Raw genomic sequence first — 26,428 nt, 5'->3', positions numbered from 1 at the left:
TGTTCAGGCAGAGGAAATGTGTTTTTAGGTACTTTTGATTCCAGATGTAGTAATCTGAAAGGAGGCCAATAAGAATCATTATTTGAAATCGGGGATCAATATCTCAGTAGGCAACATTGCAGGTGAACAGGCATCACAGTGAAATGTCGTTTGTTCTGCAAGTCAGCAATGGGTAAGGGCAGGATACGATAGGTTATTTATAACATGCTTAATACCTAGAGGTTTCTAAGCACCGACCCGGGGATCAAACCTGTGTTGCTCAATGTCATCTTGCTTCCAAGGCGAGCACGCTGCCCCTGAGCTATCCTCCCGAGACAAAGAGAAGATCATGGTGAGGAGGCGGCCACAGCAATCGATGTAGATGTGGCCGATCACAGGAGGATGTCCACCCTAATGCCGAAGTGATAACACAAGCTTGAGAACATGCAATGTGCCCGCTTAGAAAGTTTGTACAAAAAATGCATGAACCTATAACTGCCTAACCTCCAGGTTTAGCCTGGAGACTCTGGGTTTCAACGCTCTTCTCGGGGTCTTCGGGGAAGGGTATGGAGTATCCGGGTTTCCCGCGCAGACACAGAATTACTATGGCTCTGCCCATGCCTAGCTACAAAAGACCACTGCCAGCAGCCAATCGGGTGGAAGCCTGGGCGGGACCAGTAGTGCCGAGAATTTGTTCTAAATATGATATTCCAGCAATAGAAAAAATGAGAAGCACTCTGATCTGCTCACTCTCTGGGAGTGCTTGTGAGCACGGGATAGATGTAACTATGGCCAGTGAAAGAGTCAGGTCAACTGTGGTGTCAGGGAGAGGCAGTACACTGCGTGGGAGATCCCTTCACAGTTTACCGCAGCTGTCAGCATCATTTGCAGTATCGGTCAACACAGAATGCAACCAATGCAAGACCTGTGGTCTCATCGAGTGTCTTCTGTTTTATTTATTTATGACGCTCACAATAACGCCGTTTCTTTGGGGAGGGTAAAAATGTCGGCGGAAGGGTTGGCTGGAGTCTTGCCAGAAGGGGGCGTGGCATCCATGACGTCATTCCCCAGGTTTCTCCTCTACAAATGTAGGCAGGTATGGGAAAGGAAGGGAAAGCCTTGGACGGCCGGAACAGATGCAGCATAAACGCAGAGACACTGCTCTGACTTTGCTGCAGTTTCTGAGCAAAGATAAGGCTTCTAAGCTTTCATTATTACCTTTTGAAAGATCCATGCACGTAAAAGAGCCATCAAGCCAAAAATAGCACCACTCCCGTCGGGCTAAAGAGCAATTGGAGTTGGGAAGGAGAACACTAATTGCAACCCTCCGTGGTGAGATCCTGCAGGATGGCTGGATGACAAAGGCGTAAAACCTAAAAAAATATGGTCCAGGGTCAGAGAACCTCTCTGACTCACGTAACGTTACGGTGGTCAGCAGAGGCAGAGGCAGCACCTGCTGCCGCTACTCGCTGCAGTGCAATCACGTCCCCCAGGACAATCACACCCCTGAGAAAAATGTCCCCTCCAAGGGCAATTCAGCCCCCCGGGGGCAATTGCACCCAGGCAGCCGCCCGCTTCACCGGGGCCAAGAAACGGGCCTGTACATGCCCTTTATACTTCTGACCACAAAAACATTGCAGTGCCTTCTGACGTATGGTTCACGTGTCTGCGTTTGTCGCCTGATATACATATTCCATGAGATGATTGGGTCGGTCATTGGCCACATGGGTCTCCAGGTGTAGTCTCCCTTTGCCTCGTCCCCAAATTGTGCTACCGCAGCCGGTGGATACATTGCCTGCACTGTTTTTACACTTGCTAAGGAGCACCTGTGCATTCCTTGCTATTTGCACATGAGAAGGGAATTTGCCAATGTTTTTCTTGTTTTTCAGACAATCTCTGACAGAAGCTTTGATATGAACACGATTCGTTCGTATGTACGAGTGGCCTGCCTCATGCCTCAGCCAGGAGACTCACGCGTGTGCTTAAGCAGTGACAGAGGCTTTCCTGCACCTCTGATGACACACATTACTAGACAAAGACCGCATTAATCATAAACACAGAAGTCCTGTCTGCGGTCAGTTATTACCTACGAGTGTGATGTCAATGCCTTACTGTGAGAAATGTAAAACTCAAGCATCCACAGACATGTGGTGAGTTAAAAAGTATGGCTAGCCCAACAAAAATAGTCTTCATGGCAATCTGCACGAAATCTAAACGCTTTAAGAGGCTGGTGCCAGATTCTTTCAGAGATTCGTGTGACCAGGAATGGTAGACGACAAGACTGTCTCCAAAGATGCCACCTTTAGGTCATAACAATCGGATGATTCAAAGCGTGCTTCATGCAGACCCGCTCTTAAGCGCTGTAATAATTAGTGTCATTAGTAAAACTCACTAGTAATACTCAATTTTCCAATCTTGGAAGGATGAAAGGTTTTATCGGTCCAACCAATTTGAAACTCGTGTTGCATGGCATTGTTCTGTTCCTCAGGGTCGAGCGTTGCACATGAGTTATTCATCTGGATGTAGTTTGGTGCGAGTACTGCAAAAACCTGAGTATAGTGTGCGCAAAACTGTAGTATGGAATCCATTAACTACTGTATTTATTACAAACAACTGTACAGTTCTGCAATAGTCTGCAGTGCACTACCATACACTGCCAAATATATTGCAGTGCACTATAGACGCAATTCATGCACTTGGTATGGTATGGTATTGTTTATTTGTAAAGCGCCTATATACAAAGCAAGTGTTTCAAAGCAGTCAAGGGGTGAGGGCGGGGGGGACAAGGGGAAAAACAACAGTCATTCAGAGCCCTTGAATTTCTGAACGATAAACGTCTGCACGGGCAGAGTGGGTGCATGGACCAAGTGCATATAATACAATTAACGGTGTAGATACCAGCAAATAAGTCTGACGGCGATTCTGCAGTTTTTCCAAGTGCATTGAGGCACCACCATGCAAGGAGGGGAGACAAGGGAAAAACAGATGATCTTCAAGGCATTCAGATTGTGCAAGTGCACAGGCAGGTGAAGGAGAGGAGAGGGGGACAAGTGCAGTGAGTGGGGGTGAGGTGCGGGAGGGGACCAAGTGCTTCCAGTCAGTCAGAAGCTGGGGTAGGTGCTGAGAGATGTCACTTTCATGGGTCATTGACCAAGTGCAGTAGCAAGGAGGAAAGTGCGAGAGGACTGGTGAGGGTGCCAGTGACCTGTGAGACTCTGAGGTACACCAGGCAGCCAGTCAGCAGGCTGCATGGGAAAGGAGGGAGATAGAGTGGAGAGAAAGATTAGCAGGGAAGAGGGAGAGAGAAGGCAGAGGAGAAGAGGAATGTCTTAAGGAGTTTCTGGAACTTAAGGAGATCACGCTCAAGATGGAGTGCGGTAGGGAGGTTATTCCAGAGGGAGGCTCCTGCAGAGGATAAAGATTGCCCTCCAAATCTCTGCTTGGAGAACCGGCTCACTCGCAGAAGGTTGGAGGTAGATGAGCGCAGGGCTTGGGAAGCACAGTATTTAGGTAGGCTACGTTGCATATAGGTAGTTCCCAGGCCCCAGAAAGCCTTGTGGACATTGCAGAGGGTCTTGAACTTGATCCTTGCAGCCACGGGGAGTCAATGGAGGGATTTCAGCACCGTTGAGATGTGGTCCTTGGGCTTGAGACCAAGGATAAGTCTTGCTTTTCTGTTCTGGATGAGTTGCAGAGTTGCAGAGAATGCAGAGCAGAGGCGTAGAGGTTGAGAAAGACACTGTTGCAGTAGTCCAGTCTTGAGAGAACCAGGGCTCTGGAGACAGTGAGTCACTGTCTGGTAGGTGAGAAAAGGAAGAGTACCCCTGAGGAGGTGTAGCTGGTAATTGGACTTTTTGGAGATGTCCGAAAAGTGAGTGGATATGGAAAGAGTGGAGTCGAAGAAGACCCCAAGGTTTTTTGCCTCGCAGGTGGTTGTGGGCGCAGGGCCAAGGGAGGCCAGCAAGAGTGAGAGTGGGAAAGCGGTAGCAGGAGTCCCAATGCGAATGATCTCAGTTAGCTGCGACAACTGTGGAACACTGCAATACATACTATCTGTGTGTCCAAATATCGCAGTGTGGAATCTATTTACTATAGAGTAAAAATAACATATGATCGTTCTGTAATATGCTACAGTGGACTACTATATTGTGGAGAATATATTGCAGTGTGCAAGACACAACTCATGATCTACAGTTCCTACCAGAAATTGTTGCAGTTTAGCTGAGAACACTGTTTTCTTTTAATTATTATTATCTGTACCAATACTGCAGTACATTAAAGTTCATTAAAAGAAGTTGCCAGGTCAGGCCCATCAAAGTGCCTCAAAAGGTAGCTAGTGCATCTCAAAGAAGCAAAAACACCAACATACACAGCATGCCTAGGTAGACGTGTAGGACAAGGTTTGCTTTCAGCTTCAGTGTTTTGAGTGACGTCATTGATAACTTGAGCTTCAGTCTTTTCGATGGTGGCAATCTTAGTGTCCTGGTTTTTAAATATCCAATCAGCCAATTCCTACTTATATACAACTATAAAATATACAAATGCAATAAGCAATGGCCTTTGCGTGTGCCCACTGTATATTATATACACTGACCAGACACTAGCTATAGCCTTCGACTGTGCTCACTGTATATTATATACACTAACCAGCCAGTAGCCATGGTGTTCAACACAATACTAGCCAATGGCAACAGCCTTTGGCTGTACCGTCTGTATATTCTGACATATTAATAGACACAAGCTATGGCCTTTAGCCATGGCCACTGACTACAGCTTTCAATGTTGACTGCTGCATGTTTTAAAACAGTGACAGGTTACTAGACATGACTTTTAATCATGCATATTGGTATTTTTGAACACTAACCGACCACTAGCTATGGCATTTGGTGCTGGCCACTGACCCCCAGCCTTTGTCATGGCCAAGTCTACGGCCTAAATTGTTATTAAGGTAATCAAAGTTTTCATGAGCTAACTTATAAATTATGTCTAATTCCATTATTGATGTAATATACAATACAATCAGTGTTGTCACCAGTGATGGCATTAGTGATATGATTTGTAATGTCATCATTGTTCTCATACAACATGTAATTAGCGATGTCATCAGTGATACGATATGTGATGTCATCATTGTGGTCATAGTCTGTGCAACAGAGGGCGTGAAGTTAAGGTGGCTTTAGCTGAATTTCCAGGGTTTTGTTGCATTGAGTTCTCACCGTAACCTCCCTACAACTAAAGTTTTTTCCTTAAAGGTTTTGTTGCAAAGTATTGCTCACTTGAACTTATCATGATTAATGTCCCCAAGCTTTGAGACAGAAAATTTGAAGTCCCACGACGTAGAGCTTTGTTGGAGAATGTGCAAAGTACCTACTCTGCCTCTTTCAAGGAACAGTGTTTATTAACTGTAAAGATGCGCCAACTCTCAACAGTGCTATTCATGTGAGTTGTCTTCTTCCTCAGTGCCAATGAATTCAGAAACCAAATGATAACATCGTCACTGCTGGTACTCTCGCGTTCAGACATGTGGGAATGTCCAACCGGGAAGGAATCTGTAAAACAATAAAAATTACAACATGAAAAAGACAATGGGCCTCATTAGGACTCTGCCGGTCCAGAAACAAGGGTGCTGGTAAGCTCACCGGCACCATTGTTTCCAGACTGGCATATTACAGGTCTGCCTACCAGAGGTGATGTGCCCGACAGGTCTGACTCTTGCGGGCACAGCGGCTACGGTAGGCAGACCCATCACGGAAGCACCCTATGGGAGTGGGGATTATCAAATCTACCGGCGCCTGATTTCCCAGCCGCCTGACTCATAATGAGCCGGTGGCACTGGGAATTCAAGCATCAGTAAATATTTATGGGTCTGGTGGCTACACGCCGGAAGCACTGGCAGGGTTACCGCCGGACCCGTAATGAGGCCCAATGGGCCTAATGACAAGTCTGCCAGTGCGTAAACAAGGGTGCGGGTAAGCTCACTGGCACCCTTGTTTCTGGACTGACATACTATGTGTTTGCCTGCCGGAGCCGCTGTGACCGACACGTCTGACAATGCTGGGCGCAGGGGTCATGGTAGGCAAACCCTTCATGGAAGTACCAGCACTGTTAGGACTCTTTGGGAGTGGGGATTAACACATTTACCAGTGCCTGACTTCCCGGCCGCCGCACTCGTAATGAGCGGGTGGCACCAGGAAGTCAGGTGCTGGTAAATTTTTACAGGTCCATCTGCAACCCACTGATAGCACCGGCAGGGCTACCGCTTGACCCATAATGAGTCCCCATGCCTCAAAACATAAAAAGGGGAATATTAGAAGGGCTACGTCTTACTGGTTTTTTGCACAATATTGGACATAGTCAAATGTCAAACTGGTGACAAAAATTTAAAATAACGGAAATTACAACTCAAAACAATCAAGCCGCCTCCCTGAACCTCTTTACCATTTCTAATAACTCTTCAAATAGAGTGCTCCTGATCACACAAAAAAAAGAATAATAGTATTAGGGGAAAAGTGAGTAAAAACAATAAATAAGTTTAGGGGTATAGTGCCAAAAGTGCTTGCACTTACTGAAAAACCCTTTCATTAGCAAGTACAGAAAGCAATGATAAATGTAAACTTCTTTTTTTCTGGTTGTGATGATTATTCGTAGCAACAGACTTCGATGCCTGCAGATTGAAGGGTTTCATACACACGGATGTCATGATATGGCCACGTCAATAGATCAAAACCTGACACGGACCTAGACACAGCTAGAGAATGCCACAAAAAATGAAGCCACCTCATGAACCTCTCTACAATTTCTAATAACTCTTCAAATAGAGGGTTCCAGTGCTACCAGTGTTTAAAAACTCTGGCTATTGCTAGCAGCACCTTTAATGGGTGGAAGTTGATTAGACACAACCACAGCTCACAGCTACAGTAAAGATATAAAACCACACATAAGCCAAAAAAGACTGCAGGCCAATATGGTCCAGACCATCTCATGCAATATCCAATACACATCATCTAGTCATTCCAGATGATTTGCACCAAATAATGTATCATAATTGATGTTCCCAAGCTTCATATCCCAGGTTGTTTTTTTCATTTTTCAGTTCTGAAATGCTGCAGAGTCTTCAACAGAATAAAAACATTATTAGTACCCCAGGATCAAGTAGATGAAGATTTCCGGCAGATAAATTTCATAAGAAAGAAAAGATCCTGCGAAGGCCTCTCACTCATCCAAGTGGTACTGATGGATATACAGCACATCTGTAGACAGTTCATGAAAAGCCCCCTCTCTGAACGTCCCTACTATTTCTAATAACTCTTCAAAGAGAGTGCTCCAGTGCTGCCAGTGTTTGAATACTCTGGCTGTTGCTAACAGCACCTTTAATGGGTGGAGGTTGAGTCTGCACAACCACTGCTCACAGCTACAATAAATATATCAAACCACATATAAGCCAAAAAAGACTGCAGCCCAGTATAGTCCAGACCTTCCATGCAATTCCCAATACACATCATCCCAAGAGACTTGTACCACATGCTTTATCATAATTGATGTTCCCAAGCTTCATCCCACATCTTTTTCTTGTCTTTTCTCAGTTCTGAAATGCTGCTGTGTCTTCAACCAAATAAATACACGTTTAGTACCCAGAATAAAGTGGATGAAAACTTCTGACAGATGCATTGCATCAGAAAGAATAGATCCTAGAAAGGCCTCTCACTCATCCAAGTACTACTACTGGACATAGGAGCACCACATCTGTAAACACTTCATGAAAAGCTTCCTCTCTGAACTTCTGTAGCATTTCTAAGAACTCTTCAAAAAGGATGTTCCAGTGCTGTCAGTGTTTGAAGACTATGCCTGTTGCTGGCTGAAACTTTTATTGGGAGTGGGGATTGATTCAGCACAACCACTGCTCACAGCTACAGTAAAGATAAAACACCACATATAAGCCAAAAAAGACTGCCCTCCAGTATGGGCCAGAACACCTCCTGCAATTTCCAATACACATCATCCACATCATCGCAGGAGACTTGCACCACATTGTTTATTATGATTGATGTTCCCAAGCTTTCGTACAAAACATTAGAAGGGCCACGTTTTAGTGTTTTCACAAGCAATGTTATACCTATTCAAATGTCTAACTGGTGACGAAAATCTAATATAACAAAAATGACAACTCTGAAAAGACAATGGGCCACATTATGAGTTTGGAGGCAGCCATGGTGCAATTAGCACCATGGCTGCCTCCAAAATCGTGTCCGGGTCCGGGTTCCTTGAATGAGGAATTACCGGGTCATTCCAACCTTGGAGGACCCGGAAATTCCTCATTCAAAAAACCAATCCCCATTCCCATTTGAGCCTCCATAGGGCTCAATGGGAATGGGAATGGAGCTAATAACGGGCCCATTAATAACGGGCCCGTTATTAGCTCCCTGGTCCCCTTGCGGGACCCACAAAGGATGTCTGGTCTGGCCAGACATTCTGAGCGGGTCCCGCAAGGGAACTTCATAACAGGGCAGAATGGGTTTACCGGCACTGGCACCATTACCGGTGCCGTTAAACCCATTCCGCCCACCCCGTAATGAGGCCCAATGGCACCAAAAATTAAGCCACCTCTCTAGAATTTCTAATAACTTTTCAAATACAGTGTGCTAATGCTGCAAATGTATGAAAGCTCTAGCTGTTGCTAGCAGCATCTTTAATAGGTGCATGTTCATTATGCACAATCACAGCTCGCAGCTACAGTAAGATACAAGAGCGCATATAAGTTAAAAAAAGACTGCAGCCCAGTATGGGCCAGGCCATATTGTCCAGTTTCCAAAATGCTTCACACAAATCATTCAAGTTGACTCGCCCCAAATGACTAATCATGATTAATGTCCCCTAGCTTTGAGATGGAACATTTGAAGTCCCACGACATAGAGCTTTGTAGCATAATGCGCAAAGTACCTCTTCTGTCTCTTTCATGGAACAGTGTTTTGTTTTACTTTAAAGAAGTGCCAACTCTCAGCAGTGCTATTCATCGGAGTTGCCTTCTTCCTCAGTGGCAATTAATTCAGAAACCAAATGATAACATCATCACTGCTGGTACTCTCATGATCGGACATGTTGAAATGTCCAACCGGGAATGAATATGTAAAACAATACAAAAGACAATACCTCAAAACATAAAAAAAGGGAATATTAGAATGGCTAAGTCATACTGTTTTTTTGCACAATATTAGATATATTCAAATGTCCAACTGGTGACAAAAATATAAAACAACAAAAACAGACAATGGGCCTCATTATGAGTATGGAGGTAGCCATGCCGCTTGGCTACCCCCATACCGGGTCCCAGGTCCCGGTCCCGCAAAAGGGGACTTACTGGGCCATTCCGACCTTGGAAGGCCCAGTAAATCCCTTTTGCGGGACCCAGACCCGGTACATCCCCTATAGGGCTCAATGGGAATGGGAAGGATGCTAACAATGGGCCCATTAAAATGACGGGCCCGTTGTTAGCATCCTGGTCTGCTAGCGGGTCCTGCTAAGGACGCCTGGTCTGACCAGGCGTTCCTTAGCGGGTCCCACTGCAGACCTCATAATAGGGGGCCTGTCCCTTACTGGCACCGTTCATTCCATGGCCGCCTGGGTCGTAATGAGGCCCAATGTCACAAAAAATGAAACCGCCTCTCTGAACCTCTCTACCATTTCTAATAACTCTTCAAATAGCGTGGTCTAGATCACAAAACAAAGAAAACTAGTATTAGTGGAAAAGTGTGTTAAAACAATAAACAATTATAATGGTATAGTGCCAAAAGTACTTGCAGTTACTCAAAACTTCTTTCATTAGCAAGTACAGAAAGCAATGATAAATGTAAACTTCTTTTTTTGTGGTTGTGGTGATTATTCACACCTACAGAATTCAGAGCCCGGCGATTGGATGGTTTTGTATGCACGGATGCCATGATATGGCCGCATCAATAGATCAGAACGTGCGATTGCACTGTCCATAGATGCAGCTAGACAATGCCCCAAAAAATGAAACAGCCTCTATGAACCTCTCCAACATTTCTAATAACTCTTCAAATAGAGTGTTGTTGCAAGCAGCATCTTTGCAAGCAGCATCTTTAATGGGTGGAGATTGATTATGCACAACCACCTCTCACAGCTACAGTAAAGATATAAGACCACATAAAAGCCAAAAAACACTGCAGCCCAGTATGGTCCAGACCATCTCATGCAATTTCCAATACACACCATTCCAGGAGCTTTGCAACACATTATTTATTATAATTAATTTTCCCAATCTTTCTGACAGAACATTACAAGAGCCATGTCTTAGTGTTTTCTTTCAGAATGTTAGACATATTCAAATGTCCTACTGGTGACGAAAATATAAAATAACAAAAATGACAACTATAAAAAGACATTGCCACATAAAATGACGCCACCGCTGTAGAATTTCTAATAACCACAGCTCACAGCTACAGTAAAAATATAAGACCACATATAAGAAAAAAAAGACTGCAGCCCAGTATGGGCCAGACCACCTCCTCCAATTTCCAATGCACATCATCCCAGGGCACTTGCACCAGATAATTAATCTTAATTCATGTTTGCAATTTTTGTGACAGAACATTAAAAAAGCCACATCTTCATGTTTTCTAACTCAATGTGATTTTGACTGTCCATAATTTCTTTTAAATGATCAATATGCATTTTAATTGATTGTACTTCTTTTCCAACATTGTCATTTTAATTGTTTTAACTAATCCATGATTAGTTTTGTGAGTAGTTGTTGTAGTGCATCTTCTTTGGTTCTTTGTCGTACTACAATAACCTTTTCACCTGTTTGAAAATATTTCAAATATTTTGAAACAATTGAAGATATAATACACTTTAGAAATAATTGTGTTGGTTGTATAAACAATTTATAGTAGACAGACAATCTATATGCGTTTGGTGACAAATTATTCTTCCTTAAAATATTATTGTTAGTCTCATTTTACATATACATAAGAGTGACGTGCAGTTTTAGGAGATTGTGCTCTTTTTAGGGTGTCATTTATTCTTGGTTTAGATGTTTCAAATATGTAGGCCATTTTTGAAAGAGAGGATTTCTATTGTTCAGTGCACTTAGACAGTACCAGACGGAAAAACTGGAACATGTAAAGTAGACACTATTGTCAAAATCAGTGGTTCATTAAGTATTGGTGGCATCGCACTGGGGGAATCCCCTATTCGACGCACAGCCAATTTCCATACACATAACACATGAGTCCCAAGCATTTTCTTTTTTTTGGTGCTCATGCAATTTCCAATACGCATCATCCACATCATTTCAGGAAACTTGCACCACATAATTGATCATAATTAATGTTCCCAAGCTTTAAAACAGAACATTAGATGGGCCACTCTTCACATACATGAAAGAACTATAAAGCTCCTTTAAGCAACATATTTTTCGAAACACATATTTATGTCTGTTGTTATCAGCAGTGCACCATAATAATGTAACCAAAGGCCAGTGCTCATGGTTTGCAGCCATGGCAAGTCTCCAAATCCATGGAGCATAGGTATCAGCCATGCCACATTCCCCAACAAGCAAATCAGAGTACACATTTGCGTTTGCTGAAGGACAGGCCCACTACCCAGACACCAAATGTATATCACTAGTTTTTCTGCTTGCATTCTTATACACTGGAAAACTAAAACACAACACATATTTCCAAAAACATGCCTGCAGGTCCTTGCTAATGTGTGTTGCACAAGTTTGTTGTAATCTAGTCCACCAAATCGGGCTGTAACCACAAGCTAAATATGTTTTCCCATTCAAGTCTACCGCTTCCACCATGCCTCGTGCCACAATAAGCAAATTACAGTACACATTTCTCCTTGATAACACCCACGCCCATTGCCCATTCAACAGAGTTATATCACTGTGTTGTGTACTTACTATTTATACATAAAAGAAACAACACAGGACATTTGCAAAACCATGTTTTCCAGTTCTTGCTGACCCTCCTCGTACATATTTGCTGCAATCCCATCCAGTATTTCAACCTGTACCCACAAGCACATTTGTTTTTCCCTTTCAAACCTATCCCAATTTCAAAAAACCTTAACACATAGCCAGTCCCTGGTGCACATGGTCACTTTAACCCCATTGGTCATCCCTCGTGGTCATGGCCATTATCCAGATTGTCCAGGTCATGACCTTATGCCATGAACTAGACAATCTGGCCACTGCCCATGGCCACAGGTTATACCCCAATCACCACAGGTATATTACTATTTTGTGTACCTACATTATGACACTTGTCAAAAAATTATCATGTTTTCAGGTCCTTGCCAATGCTCCTTTCACGACTTTGCTGGAAATCTGCCCATGTTTCATTTTTTCAAAACTGTCAAAATGTACATCCATACAATAGTCATATTACTTAGCCCCCACTTTACAAAATCAATTCAGACTTTGCACAAACATTCAAGGTTAGGTCTATAATCTTTCTGAAGACGTTTGTCCACATTCGTCAAACAGCAAAAAAGCTATAAACCATTTTAAAATGTTGAAACCCTGCTCTAATTTTGCCTGCTCTTCACAAAATCCCACCCAACTTTGCAAAAACATTTATATCTAGTTTTAAAATCTTTTTGCAACCTTTTCTGCAGATTTGTCGAATGGCACCACATTTATAAGCCTTTACAATATTTTGGGACCTCACGTCTAATTTTGTTCCTTCTTGACATAACAGTACCCCACTTTGCAATACCATTCAGAATCAGGTCTAGAATGAAATTCCTGAATTTCAAGCAGTTTCATAGAGTGGCGCCAAAGGTGTAAGCCATCCAAAAACTACTTTTCTCCAACCCTGTAATACACAAATAAGCATAGATGCCCCTGAACATCTAAGATGTTCTTGTACATCACAGAACTGTCCGGAACTGTGTGCCCAGTAAACTGCCCTTGACAGCTGCCAGTATTTCTGTAGCAAATAACAGTACAGCAACATGAACATTAAAACAAAAATAAACCATCCCAATATTTTACAACCTCTAATTTCTGTACTAAAATAGCATTTCCTAATACATGCTGCATTTTACATAACAGGAGTTTGCATAGCAATAAGCCCAAAGCCAAGAGGGCATTCCTGCATCTGGTACTGCCCCCAAGTCTTTATTGAAGCCCTCACAGTAGTCAGAACCTTTAAAAATGGGCACTAAATATCACAACAGCAACAAAAAAAAATCTTTTAAAAACAAACACATTTGTATATCATCCCAAAAATCACTTTAACACACACCATAAGTGATTAAAAAAACATTGTAGATAAAATCACATTTCTACTGCTCTGTGATAAATCTTGTATTTTGAAAACATCAAGCATACTTCATGATTTTATGTCATGCACCTCACTAAAATTCAATTTCTTTCCTAATAAACAACTTTCAATAATTATTCCCACCCATTGTCTCCATATACAGCAGCACTTAATTGTTAACAAATACTGTAAAAAACAAAGAAAACCACAGAACCCCATTATGAAAATATTATCAAATCAAACTTTCAACACAACAATCACCAACAACTGATTAATGCCAATCATATTTGATCACAGGTAACATGAAATGCACAGTCTGAGTTCTGCAGTCAACATGAGAAAAGTAGACAAATAGGGGAGTTTCATGCTTTCCAAAATCAAAACCACAAAAACCACAAAAATAGGACTATATTATAAGAAAACGAATCAAATGAACGACATGTTCACTGCAACCTATCACAATGAAGTACACATTAACAAATTTAACACTACCCAATTAGAAACACCAGAACACATACAAACCCTGCTGAGCATCAAACGTAGCCGTGGATACTGAAAGCGGCTACAAAGCTCACTTCTAGCCGCGGGTACATGTACATTTTTCTGCAAGCCCCAAATCAAACTAAATTGGCATCCAAACCTTCAAATGAGATAAGTGAACAACTAAGTACATGAAATAACATACACAAATAGAAATCTATACTGTATCATCCACATACAAATATGATTATTGCACAGAAAATGTATATTTATAGACACTGCTTTAAATATACTGCGGCTCCGCCACAATGAATGAAACACAAAGTAGAATTGACGAGCCTAGGTATGTGCTTTTTTATAGACACAGCTATACAAGAGCCCCTCTTAGACGTCTGTTGATAGCCGCGGCTATCCGCAAACACTTCGAATTCAAAATTGCATTTCCACTACACCAAACTCCCAAAACTGTCCCCAACATGCCTACCAGCCCCCTCCGCTCCTCATAATCCTCTGCCACTCCCCTAGTCTCTTATCCCCCAAAACACTAAATGCATATAACATGCCTGCCAACCCAAAATTTTGGATAGCCGCGACTACCACACGTCCACAAACACACGCCGTGTCACTTGCTCTTATATAGCCGCGGCTGCAATGGTGGAGGTGTCTACCCGCAACTAGCAATGCTGCACGCTGGACAACCGTTTGTTAGCCGCAAATACTAACAATAGCACCATCCGCCAATTAGAAAGTACAAAACACACACATTATACATACCCTACTGACACAAACTACTAGAAATTCAAAGTAGGAATTGTGTTCCTGGAAACAGACAAATACTGAAGATATCATGGCTGCCTTCAAAACTGTGTGTCTGATTGGACACAGTTGGCTGTTGGTTCCACGTTTTTCCAAAATTGTTTAGTCTGAGAAGTACAGGGCACCCAGATGTCATACTGATTCATTGTGGAGGCAATGATTTGGATAATGTGTGAGGGGTGTCCCTTACTGTAATTATGAAACAAGACATAGAACAACTAATAGAACCATTTCCTCACACCATCTTCATCTTTTCAAATCTAACTCAGAGACCAAAATGGATATGGACCAACACATTTAATGGTAAAATTAAGAAATCCTGGAGAAATGTTAATATAGCAGTTTCAGCATTCATGAGAGACCACAGCCATTTATGGATTTTGAACAACAACATACAGTTCTACATGGCCAATTTCTATAGGTATGACGGATTACACCTAACCGATGAAGGACATGCAGTGTTCCCTGATAACATCAAAACAGTATTCCTGTTGTGCTAAGGTTCAACACTCTGTGTTCCCCCAAACAGTCCTTTTAACGACTACTTATCATATATAAATACACAAATACCAACGAATAATAACAAAAAAACATGTTTATTTTCACTGACTTTTATCATAGCTGCGGTTACAAAATTTAGTTGCGAAGGTGACTGACTTTAACTTTTATACTACTATACAAATTGAATAATCAGTACAGAAAAACAATACTCATGTACTTATATGAAACAACTGAAAAATAATAAAAATATGTAACAATAAACTAGGTTGGCTAACATTCCACAGCCACACAATAGAAAACCATAATTGAAAATACACACCCTAAAATACATTCTATTGTACAGCTAAAACTACACTACAATTCCTTATTTTCATATCCATTTTTTTAAACTATTTTCTTCTATTTCTCTCCAAAGTGTCACATGCTCAAAAGTCTGAAAACATACATCCAAAATAAAAAAAGACTCTCTAATACCTACTATGGCCATGGCCAGGGGTGTTCACCCTGACAAGAGTATACCCCGACAAGAGTATACCTAAACAAAGAACTTTCAAAAAAATATAAAACTCTGACACCCCAAACTATATAGCCACGCATACCGAACTACACATACCCGCTACTATCTGTAGTCTTTTGTAGCCTCGACTATAGCTGCAAATATCGTCAAAACGGCAGACAAAAATGCTTCACTGCCCCCCCCAGGCCCTCACCAATTGCCCCTTCACCTGTGCCAGCTTCACACACTCCCCAGATGGCCTCCTCACCTCCTCTGCCCTCTCCCTTTCACCCCAGAACACACGCTGCTTCTGTGATGCTGTTTGCATCGAGATATTGCTTATTCGCGGCTATAGCCGAGGCGACGGAAAGCTTTATTCTGCAAACTAACTCTTTATGCCCCCCTCCAACTCTCAAATTTCAGCAAATGGCCTCTGGCCATCCCCCCATCTCTACCCTGATGTCATTTGTATGTTTTTTGAACTACAAATAGCTTTTTACTGCATTTCATTTTCCCATAACCTCGGCTATAGCCGCAAACATCTCTCGCATTGAAAGAAAAACAAGATGCTGGTCGTTTAATTTCTGAAAACCATGATCCTGCAATGCACCATGCGAGATATAACTACAGTTGTTCTGGGGACGGGGGGTGCCCCCGTCCCCAGAAAAACTATAGTTATATCTTGCACGGTTATTTAAAATTGATTGAGTGGTTATTTTAAAATTTGATGGTGAAGGGGGTGCCCCTTCACCATCAAATTTTAAAATAACCACTGCTTGAATAACCCCAAAGTACAAAAGGATTGTGAATCAACGCTTCGTGCCCAAGTTGTTTTGGACCTGTTACAAATTTGTCCAGCGGTTTAGGCTGTGCGCTTTGGCATAAATTGACCTTTTTTGTCTAAGGGAAAATGAATGTCAAGTAGACCACACATTTGAAGAAAATAAATAATAATTTGACGCTTAATAACTTTTTTATTTTTTAACGAATCTTTACCAAACATTGCAGTCTGGGGTGGGGGGGTGCAGACTTTTATTCACTTTTGAAATTCCGGCCAAATCCGTTACTCGAATCTAAGGGTATTAAGAATAGAATTTTGAGGGGTTCCTATTGGTCTCTGACTCACCTTAACTATACAGCGACTATCGCTGCCATATAACATATACACATATATATATATAAACATATCCAGAAATCAGTCTCAGATGTAACTGTTCTCTCAAAGACACTTTGGTTCAAAGTTTTCTTGCACAAGACTCGATGCCTGGGCATGAAACATGGCTGACTAAACAAAGACCAGGCTTTCGAAAGTGTACAAGATGCAACATATGTAAATATGCCAAGAATTGTACTAACTATACAAACCCGATTTTAGGTGGCACAATCATGATTACAGAGAAAATCAGCAGCATGTGAGGGCCATTGTTAATCGGGATCCGAACTATCCAATGGTGAAACATTTCTCAGACTGTCTGGATGGCTTTCAATTCTTTGGCATCCATAAAATCGAACACAATCCAAGAGTCGGAGATAGGGAAAAGAAACTGTGCCAAAAAGAGACATGTTGCATCTTGGACTTTGAGAGCAAATACCCAAGAGGGCACAATATAGACAAAGAAATGTATACCTTCTTGGGTTAACGTCTCAATTGAATCTATGCATTAAGAATGTTCTTAGCGTATCTTGATTTATTGAGCAACTTGTATATTGTATGTGTATACTGTGACTTTTGCATTTATAACCCCCCTTGTGTTGGTACATCAGTTCCTTTAGGGTATGTTCGGTCAGAGCTTTTTCTGGTCTTTGTTAGGGTACAAAATATGGTGCTAACCTTGATGTTTGTACAACCCTGCTTCAGGGTTGATTTTTTATAGTGCTACACTTATGGTGATTTTAAGTATTTTGGGTGAATTCTATAATGTACAGTGATAATAGGCAACTATGAGGAAGTATGGTTACAGATGAATTTTTTCTTCTTTTGTTCTTTCTTATGAATTTTAATAAGTCAATAAAATATGTCAGCCGTGATTTTACAGTGTAAATACTCTGTTTTATATTTATTTTTACTGTTTCAGGCAGTTATTATTACATCCATTAGAATAGCAATGGATTCTCTGTATATATGATGCAGATAATGGGTAGTTGTAACCCAGTGGTTACCTACTAGCATATGTTTGTGGGATTCTTCTACGGCTGCTAGCACTAGACACCTTATTGTATGGACATAGGAATAACTGAGGCACTGTGCACTTTAAGGTATTGAAATAGGAATGTCTGGAAGCAAGTGATTATGTTGCACTTTCAATGCACTATGCACTTTACTGGATTTGCACTATGCACTTTACTCTGCCTAATAAGCCAAAAACATGTCAGTTCCATATGCCACTGTCAGCTATGATATATACAAATGAGAATGATATTGAATATATCAGAATGTTGCTTACTCAAGCCTGCACAGCGTAGCATTTCAAGAACAATATGCATAATACATGACAATTCGGTAATACACTGACAAGTTACTAATATGGTTGAAGCAAAGGTTTCACAGTGAAAGATGGTGGACTTTTGGCTTAATACAAGCAAATGTAAATAACTAGTCCCTTCTTTATGTTTGGGATTTGCCCATTCAGATATGGCTGACAGCTAACCACACGGCAGAATCAGTCCTCTTTCTTTGTCTTAAACCGTACCTCACAAGGTATTTTAACTGTTTGGTAATATGGATCACCTGTTGTGATCAAGTAGTGAGGAAACCACGAAACGTTAACTCTGCTATGCGAGGGCCGTATCTTCTGGGAGAACCACGATGTTAGTGGATTGTACGAGCTGCGCGATTTTATTGAATAAAGACTACCTTTTGAAAACTGGTTTCCTGAATCAACATTGAAAGACTGGGGGAGTGCTTTCCAATGGACTGGAGAAATAACAGTCATCTAGACATTATATATATATATATATATATATATATATATATATATATATATATATATATATATATATATATATATATATATATATATATATATATATATATATAATTGTTTTGCTCAAGGGAGGGCTTGTCCTGAAAAACTCTTAGATCAGTGATATAGTTTATTTATATAACTTGTTAAATGCCTTTAATTTAAAGGCTTCACACTATGTTGTAGGCATGTTAGCTTTTTGATTATACCTATTATTAAAAACCATTGTGACATTTTCAGATATTCAAATTTAAGTTATGTTTTTACATTTCTATTTATTGATATAACAGTATATTGTTTTTTAAATTCCTAATATTTTCTTTTTTCACGTGTTCCCTTAACAAGTTTTCATATTTTCCCAAATGACATACATCAATTCTACCCTTATTTTGTCCGTTTTTTCAGAATCCATCCGTCATTACTTTCACCCCTTTACATTTCATTGGTGAGAGAAACGGCTACATGTTTATAAAGGTTTCTCCCATTCAAACTCATCTGTGTGCTACGTGATATGTAAATATTGGCGTTGAATACATTTTCATTAAAGGTCCTATTTTATTGCAGTGAACAGCAGCAAGAACATTGTGAGAAGATTTCGGGGTCACCTCCGCACCAAGATCGAATCTGGAGAAGGAACGATCCCTGTACGGTCGCACCCTACAGTACAGACGTGGGATGGCGTATTGCTGGGAGAGCAGCTTGTCACAATGTCCTGTACAGACAAAATCTCCAGGTATTTCTTCCTCACCGGACTCTAGTAATGCGTCTTCATCGCTCCTTATCATGTGCTCGGCCATCTTGCCTTGATGGAGGGCCATGCACAGTTATCCTGTCAGAGCAGTGCTCTCCCCTGTCCATCACTCAGAGGCGGAATGTGTTTTTATGACATATCAATCTTGCTAGATTTGTATGACACTAGGGCCTGAGTCACTGAAATGTTTTATAATGGTGCAATCGCATTGGGAAATGCTCCGTGAATCAGGGCCCAGGGGCCTAATTCACAGGAGTTTTTTATAATGGCACACCCTTTTTATTGTAAGAAGGTGCTCTTCTCCCCCCTCCACCAACCATATACGACACTGTGGATACTTTATAGTGCTGGTAGTGTTGACTGCAATGTCAGAACCGTATGCTTATGCTGCTCTATATTTTTCTGTGTGACAAACCCTACAGCTAATATTTCACAATAGTTGTGCAACAGTATTTCATCTGCATGGTTGCCTACAGTAATTTCATAAGCAGACGTTGTCAAAACATGTGCTCACGCTAAAGAGTTAAAACCCATTAGTTACAGATTTCCCGACAACTGGGAGCCAAAAGCTACATTGTAAACCTTACATTTGAGAAAATACAAAATAGGTCATGCGTTTTAAGTGTATTACATATGTTATTACAGTCGACACTTTACAGTCGACTCACTTTCCCTCTTTCTCTCTCATCTCACTTTCTCTATCTCTCTGCCACACCCTCTTTCTAACAAGCTGGACTTGTGTCTCCCTTTGTACCATCTTCTTTGTCTTTCTCTTTGTTGTCATGGTATCCCTCTCCTCTCTCTCTACCTCAGCCCCCCCACTCTCCTTCTCCCTGTCTTTAACTCTTTGCTCATTCAACCCTTCGGGAAAAGAGCCTTTTCGACGATTCTCGCCTGGCCATAGAACTCCTATAACCCGTGGCGCTTGAAAGGGGCCACACACTGGGCCCATCTGAAAATGCGGAAATGTTTACCCTTTTCCTCCTAAACTTGGCACGACTACATGATGCAATCCCGTGGGATTTAGGTGATGAGTGGAGAAGACGTTAAAGTGTCTCTGGGATTACACTGTGTGCGACCTCGGAAACAATTGCCTCTACTGAGTGAACTATTGCTCATCCATCGACAAAGGCACACCCAGTGCGCCTAGACATTCCGGACAGAAGTGCAAAACTGGAATGGATGAATGAAGGTTTGGTGTACGCAGCACTTTAACACCTCCAACAAGCTGTTTATCCCTGTCCACCAAAGGATGGAGATTAATCTGTGCTTTAAAAAAACATGTACCCTGCCAAGTTTCCCAGTCTCATGCATGACACCTCAAGCAAGTCCTGCTTTTTGCTTCCAATTGCATGCTGGAACTTATAGTTTTGTTTTTCCCATTGCAATGGGCCTACAAGTTCCAGTATGCAGTGCGAAAAAAACACACACACAGGTCTGGTTCAAAACCCCATGAACCTAATGAGGTATATTTATTTAATGTGATTCTTTTCTTTTGCCTGCGCCTTCATCCAGGTGGAAGCTTGAGCTTTTATAGACTGTACCGGGTGACGGGTCAGGGCGGGGTAGCGGCCCGGCAACCTGAGTTAAAGGCCCGAGCGAAGTACGACAGCAGGAGTGTCAGCCTGCGATCCGAGCAACCTGTTTGGCCGCGTCCCCAGCCCTGTGTGCTAATTCTGTATAGTTTATAATTATAGAATTACCGAATGCAATATGATCAACCTAAAAGCTACGACCGCATAGCTTGCCAACGTACCCCATGTCATGCGTGACACCTTAAGCCAGTTCTGGCTTTTCCCGTTACAGACTGGGATTTGTAGTTTTGTTTTCCTCATTATATGTATCGACCTACACTCCCAGGCATCAGAATGTAAAGCCAAGACTGGCTCAATGTGACACACATGACATGGGTCCACTTGGCACCTTTGAAACTGGTTGATTATTTCATACATGGCCTGTGACAACTTCAGAGCCTGCCCAATGTGTTATACTATGCCTAGGACTTAGAGAAACTTCCGAAACCCCTGTGTAATAGTCACATGCGTGTAATCCTTTCTGACACATGCTTGCATCTTGATATATTTGCAATTCCTCAAAAACGTTTACCACTTTTTTGCACATTAAATAAGCAAATGTGCACTATCAGCTGTCAGGAGCCGGTGTGAACACAGAGCGTTGCAGCATTGAGGGCGGGCCTCAGCCCTCACTCCATGTCCATGCCACTGTGGGGGCATCAGAAGGCTGCCTTCATCGGTGTGTATTTTACAAGCCTGGGGTGGGGATGGCTGGCTGTGCCAGGACTGTGACGGGGCCGGACATGCTCAGCAGAGGTGATACAGGTGAGAGATGGGTGCTGAAGACCAAGACATCCCGGCACTTTTAACATCTGTCAGGCTCTGGCTGGCCTGCTGGGAAGAAATGTGTATTTGATTACTATGCTCTACTGTTCATTTCGACCAGTGCTTAAGCATAACCAGAAGTGTTGTCTCACTAGTCTGTGCTATTAGATATTATTTCTGTAAATGACAGTTATATCCCCTTCAAAATAACCTAAAGAACACTAATTACAGATGATGTGTATAATAGATCACATCATGCCACCACTCAACGGGATGTTTTCAAATAGAAGTGGTCTGGTCAGAGGAAGACCTCCCATCTTGAATGACAAATGTGAAGGTGCAAAGGGGTAATTCTGGCATTCGCATGGGGATGGGCAACACACTGATGTTAAAAGGCCATTTGCACTTCTGCATGCTCCAGGGATGGAAGTAGAAATGGGCTAGTGGTTATGTTGCTGATTTGAAACCTGGTTCGTAGTCCCAGTTTCATCTCTTAGCCAAGAAGAATTGGAAAAGCCAATCGTTTTGGCTTTTAAGTAGACATTGGATAGGCATTTCCCAGGAACTGCCATAATGGCACTAACTGGCCATAAGATGGTAACAGCTGGAAAACGATACGTCTACCTGGGCATATGGCAGCAGTGTTTGGCAAATGCCTATCTAATACCAATACACAAGCCAAAACTGTTGGCTTTGCCAATACTTGTTTTTAACAGGAGGTTAGCTCCAGGAGACAGATACTGCTTATAAATCAAGTGGATAAAGGTACACTTGGGTAGCACTAGTTTATTCCACCAGTAATCCATTTGCAATTGCAATTAAGCCATTAACTCTCATAAGAGAGCTTAGAAAGAACACTGGCTGGCCAAAGGTGGATGTTACTGCTTGATAAAGCAAGCTCAAAGAGATTGTAGAAGAATCTGTATTGGATGGGGAGGGGTCTGTAGTGGGTGGGAATGGCCATATAGATTATCTTAGCCATAGTCAGTCCATTTTTGGGTAAATAATCAAACACCTGCAAGCTATGCGCCCTTCTTCAGATACCATCTCCCTCCTAGCTGTACTCCTCTGTACTCCAATGTAACAGTTTTGGCTTATGCCTAATTGCCAAAACTATAAATGGTGTGATTCTAGGTTAATCCCGCTATCACCCTTTTAAATGTGTCATATAAAGATGTAAAATACACAAAATAATGTCTACTATGACTCCCAAATACACGTTCCTATATCCTCATCACCTTCTGGTTTCATAAACCTCTTATTAACTGGACCCAACACACAATACTGCCCTATGTACATCTTTGATATGCAATAAATGTTCTCTGTTAAGTCCAGTCGTGGTGTGCATGTCCATGTCCAAAGGATGGAGCTGGAGAGGCCCCGAACGTCTCCACCCAAACAGTGGGAGTGCTGTAGAGAGTCCCAAAGAAAGTTTGCCTGCCCATGCACTGCTTTCAGTGCCAGGATGAGGGGCTTTGCACCTCACACCTGACCCCTGAGAATGGGCCCAGATTCTGAGATCATCAAGCCCCTCAGAGCTCAGGAACGTCTACTGCATGTTCTGATAGGGAGTGTAGTCCTTGATGGTTACGGGAGCTCACCACTGCAGTCTTACACATGGCGGAAGAAACGAAGCCCCATTTTCCAGAATCCACCCCCATCATGTTCTTGTTGCCGTATTTCCTTTCCCTTTTTAAGAACAGTGGGGCCTATGCATGGTTTTCTATTCTGTGGGTGTCTGGTGTTTGGATTTCGGCAAAATTGTTGGAAATCAGGCATACCCATACACATAACATGATTGAGAAATGTCCTGAGCTTATGCTGACTGTGTACATTATGATTAATATATATATATATTATTGTTCCTCATACAATAAACTGATATCTTTTGGGGAATATCTTCTACAGCAAAGTATGCAAATATATGTTCCTCCAAGTATTAAATAGAAGCATTGAGCATTGAAATAGAAATAGAAAGAAAACCCATGCATTTAGGTTACATCCAAGGGCAGTGATAGACTTTTGTTAACAGAGTTAGAAAAAAAGAAAACACATCAACATCTTGAGTCTCCGATCAATAAAGCTTGTTGACTGACCATAGAGAAGCCAAGGTCATCTCTGGGAGGAATGGAAGATAATTAAGAAACTTGTAGCTCTGGGGTCGGAATGATTACTTGTTCCCTGGCATGGCCTTGATAGGGAACCTCTCCCCTGGACATATTACCCAAGCACAAGAAATAAACCTATAATTCCGAATCAGCGCATCCCGTGAGGACTCAGAATTATATCCGAGCCCAGAACAAGTGCACTGGCAGCTGCCCGCGACAGCGGCATTTAATGCTGAAATATGGCCGAGCAGAATGTGTACATGACACGCACAGCTGTGAAATGAGCAGCATCCTGTCCGGAGGCAGAATTGATACGAACCACTGGGGGAGTGATGGCATGGAAGGAGACCAGGTTTACTGATTTAAGACTTATCACAGGGGACACCAAATAGGAATCCATCCGCAAGATGCCTTGGACAGATTGTGATGCATGCGGCACTTTCATCAAGCACTGCGCGGAGCAGAACTCCTTTCCGAAATCATTTCCATTATGATGATCTGATGATATGCTTCTGGACAGAGAATTTAGTCAATTCTATTTCTTTCATCTGCATATCATATAGATCAGCAGTAAAGTGAATAACACGCTGTGTCATAAAGGTCCAGCCTTTTCAGTGGTCCAATATGGAATTGTATGTAGTATGTGCATTAGATGTCTGCTATTCGTTTGTTATGTGAAGTGGGAGCATTACCGCCATGCAAAACTGCGCATACCGATACAACGTTTATGCCACCTGTGAGAATGCAATGCAGTGTCCTCCACTGCACACGGATCAGACAGGACCAATCAAGTAGTAGGTTCGCCTTTATCTTCCAGTGTATTGTTTTCTATCCCATGTTCCCTCCCTGTTGCCCTGTGGGCGCTTTGAAACACATTTTACTTGTTGTATAAGCACCAATACAAATGCACAATAAATAAAAAATAAAAAAATAAACATGGCACAAGTCAAAGAAACAATATGGGTGAGCCCAAGATCAAGTGAGGGATACTGAATCTATAGGATTCTATCTGATTTGATCATAGAGATTTAGTTGAATGCAAAACAATGTTTTTCTTTTAATCCATTTGGCAGTCATTATATGTGGGGCAGAGCCCCTGCCGTCCTCCCTCCCCACCTTAAGTATTACCCTTGCCCACCCCCACATATATTTTTGGTACAATTCGGTCAAAAACATGTGATGGTTTTGCATTCGACCCAATCTACTTCTATATCTAAAAAATAAATCTATTCGATACTCGTGAGAGCTCCCAGGGAACAACTTAATCATGGCTGTAACTTACATTACTCTTAACGACTTGCCATTGTGCAATTATTGGCTTTTAACAAAAACAGTCCTTAAACGGCATGTGCACATTTTTCTGCATGATACTCAAAATGAGAAAAAATCACTTGAATTGTGGAATTGTTGTATTGGCTTGTGATTATTAGGAGATCCAGTCCAGGTCCCAGACATAACTTCACCTTTCTTTAAGGCCGCTCTAGCGCAGCATAGATATGATTGAAATAACTATAATGCCAGGCTTTTCAGGAAGGAAACTAGTACTTCCTTTTTTAATATTCAGGAACAAAGGATTTTTCCAAACAGACAATGCCAGCACACAAGCCAGAAAATAGCTGCTTGATCATGTCAAACCCATCCAGCCTCCTCACTCCCTACCTCTTCACATGAGTAAATATCTCAATAATATTGACAAACACATGCTCCTTATTCTTTTTATTGCATTAAATGGGGTTTGATGAAACTTCCCTTGGCCTCCAAATTGGCCCAATATTATGTTTCCAAAATACCAAACCTGCATACATAATGGAAATCTGGGTATATTCAACTGTACATGGGAAATAGGTGTGCAACCAACACAGAAGGTGACACATGCCAACACGCTGGATTATTTTAGCTCTCCAGCTTGATCTTGGTTTCCTGCGGCAATATTATGTAAGGAGCTAGACTCTTCACTCTAAAACATAGTTGGAGCTATTGCCAACATTGACCCCTGAACCCTGTGAGCATGAAGTATTCATTAATACAGTTTCTGTATAATTCTGCTGTGAAGAAAAGAGCTGGTAAAGTGAACCGAGCCCTCAGGCTCTGCATCAATTCACCCTGGTGTACCCGCTTCCCACCTCATGCCTAAATCGATCTTGAAAGCTTCCTTATGCAACATGTCACTCTTTGACCACTGATCCTGAGACGTATACCCTCCATTTCTAAGTTAACGCTTGCGGTTTTAAAAGAATCCCTTTTTTAAATGATTATTCTCACATATAGATGCTGATTAGTGAAGCCCCACATAGCACAGGAGCTTCCGATACGTCAACATTTTCAGCAATATTTAATCAATAGAGAAGATCTGCCATCTTTCTTTTACATGTTCGTCTGCATCAGTTATTTCATCGCGTAACTGAAGAATTCCCCTGATAATTAGTAATGTAGAGAAGAAATCCACAAAGAAGCCTAGTTTCAATGTTTAGGAGAAACCATCTGGAATCTTTGAGAACAATTACCAGCACAATTGAGCTGAATTAACTGGGAGTAAGATGGGGACCATCAACCCACAGAATAGCAACATTACTTGCGTTTTCAAAAAATCCCTCCTTTAAATGTCATTGTATGCACTTCTTCTCATATTTATTTATTGACCGTATCCTGAAAACCTGTTGTTTTTAACAATATTTAGTTCCCACCAAAAAAAACCCAAGAGCA

General features: G+C 41.8%; 1 protein-coding gene across 1 annotated transcript in view; it reads left to right on the top strand.

Annotated features, from left to right (window-relative positions):
* Nucleotides 1-26,428, top strand: part of ADARB2 (adenosine deaminase RNA specific B2 (inactive)) — a 1,587,200-nt gene that overhangs the window by 1,427,111 nt on the left and 133,661 nt on the right. Inside the window, exon 7 of the mRNA XM_069648017.1 lies at nt 19,092-19,260. Coding sequence (XP_069504118.1) covers nt 19,092-19,260 — 169 coding nt within the window. The remainder of the gene's footprint in view (nt 1-19,091; nt 19,261-26,428) is intronic.

The sequence above is a fragment of the Ambystoma mexicanum genome, chromosome 2q, assembly GCF_040938575.1.
Source record: "Ambystoma mexicanum isolate Mex_15411 chromosome 2q, UKY_AmexF1_1, whole genome shotgun sequence".
Lineage (NCBI taxonomy): Eukaryota > Metazoa > Chordata > Amphibia > Caudata > Ambystomatidae > Ambystoma > Ambystoma mexicanum.
This window is presented reverse-complemented; position numbering and strand designations above follow the sequence as displayed.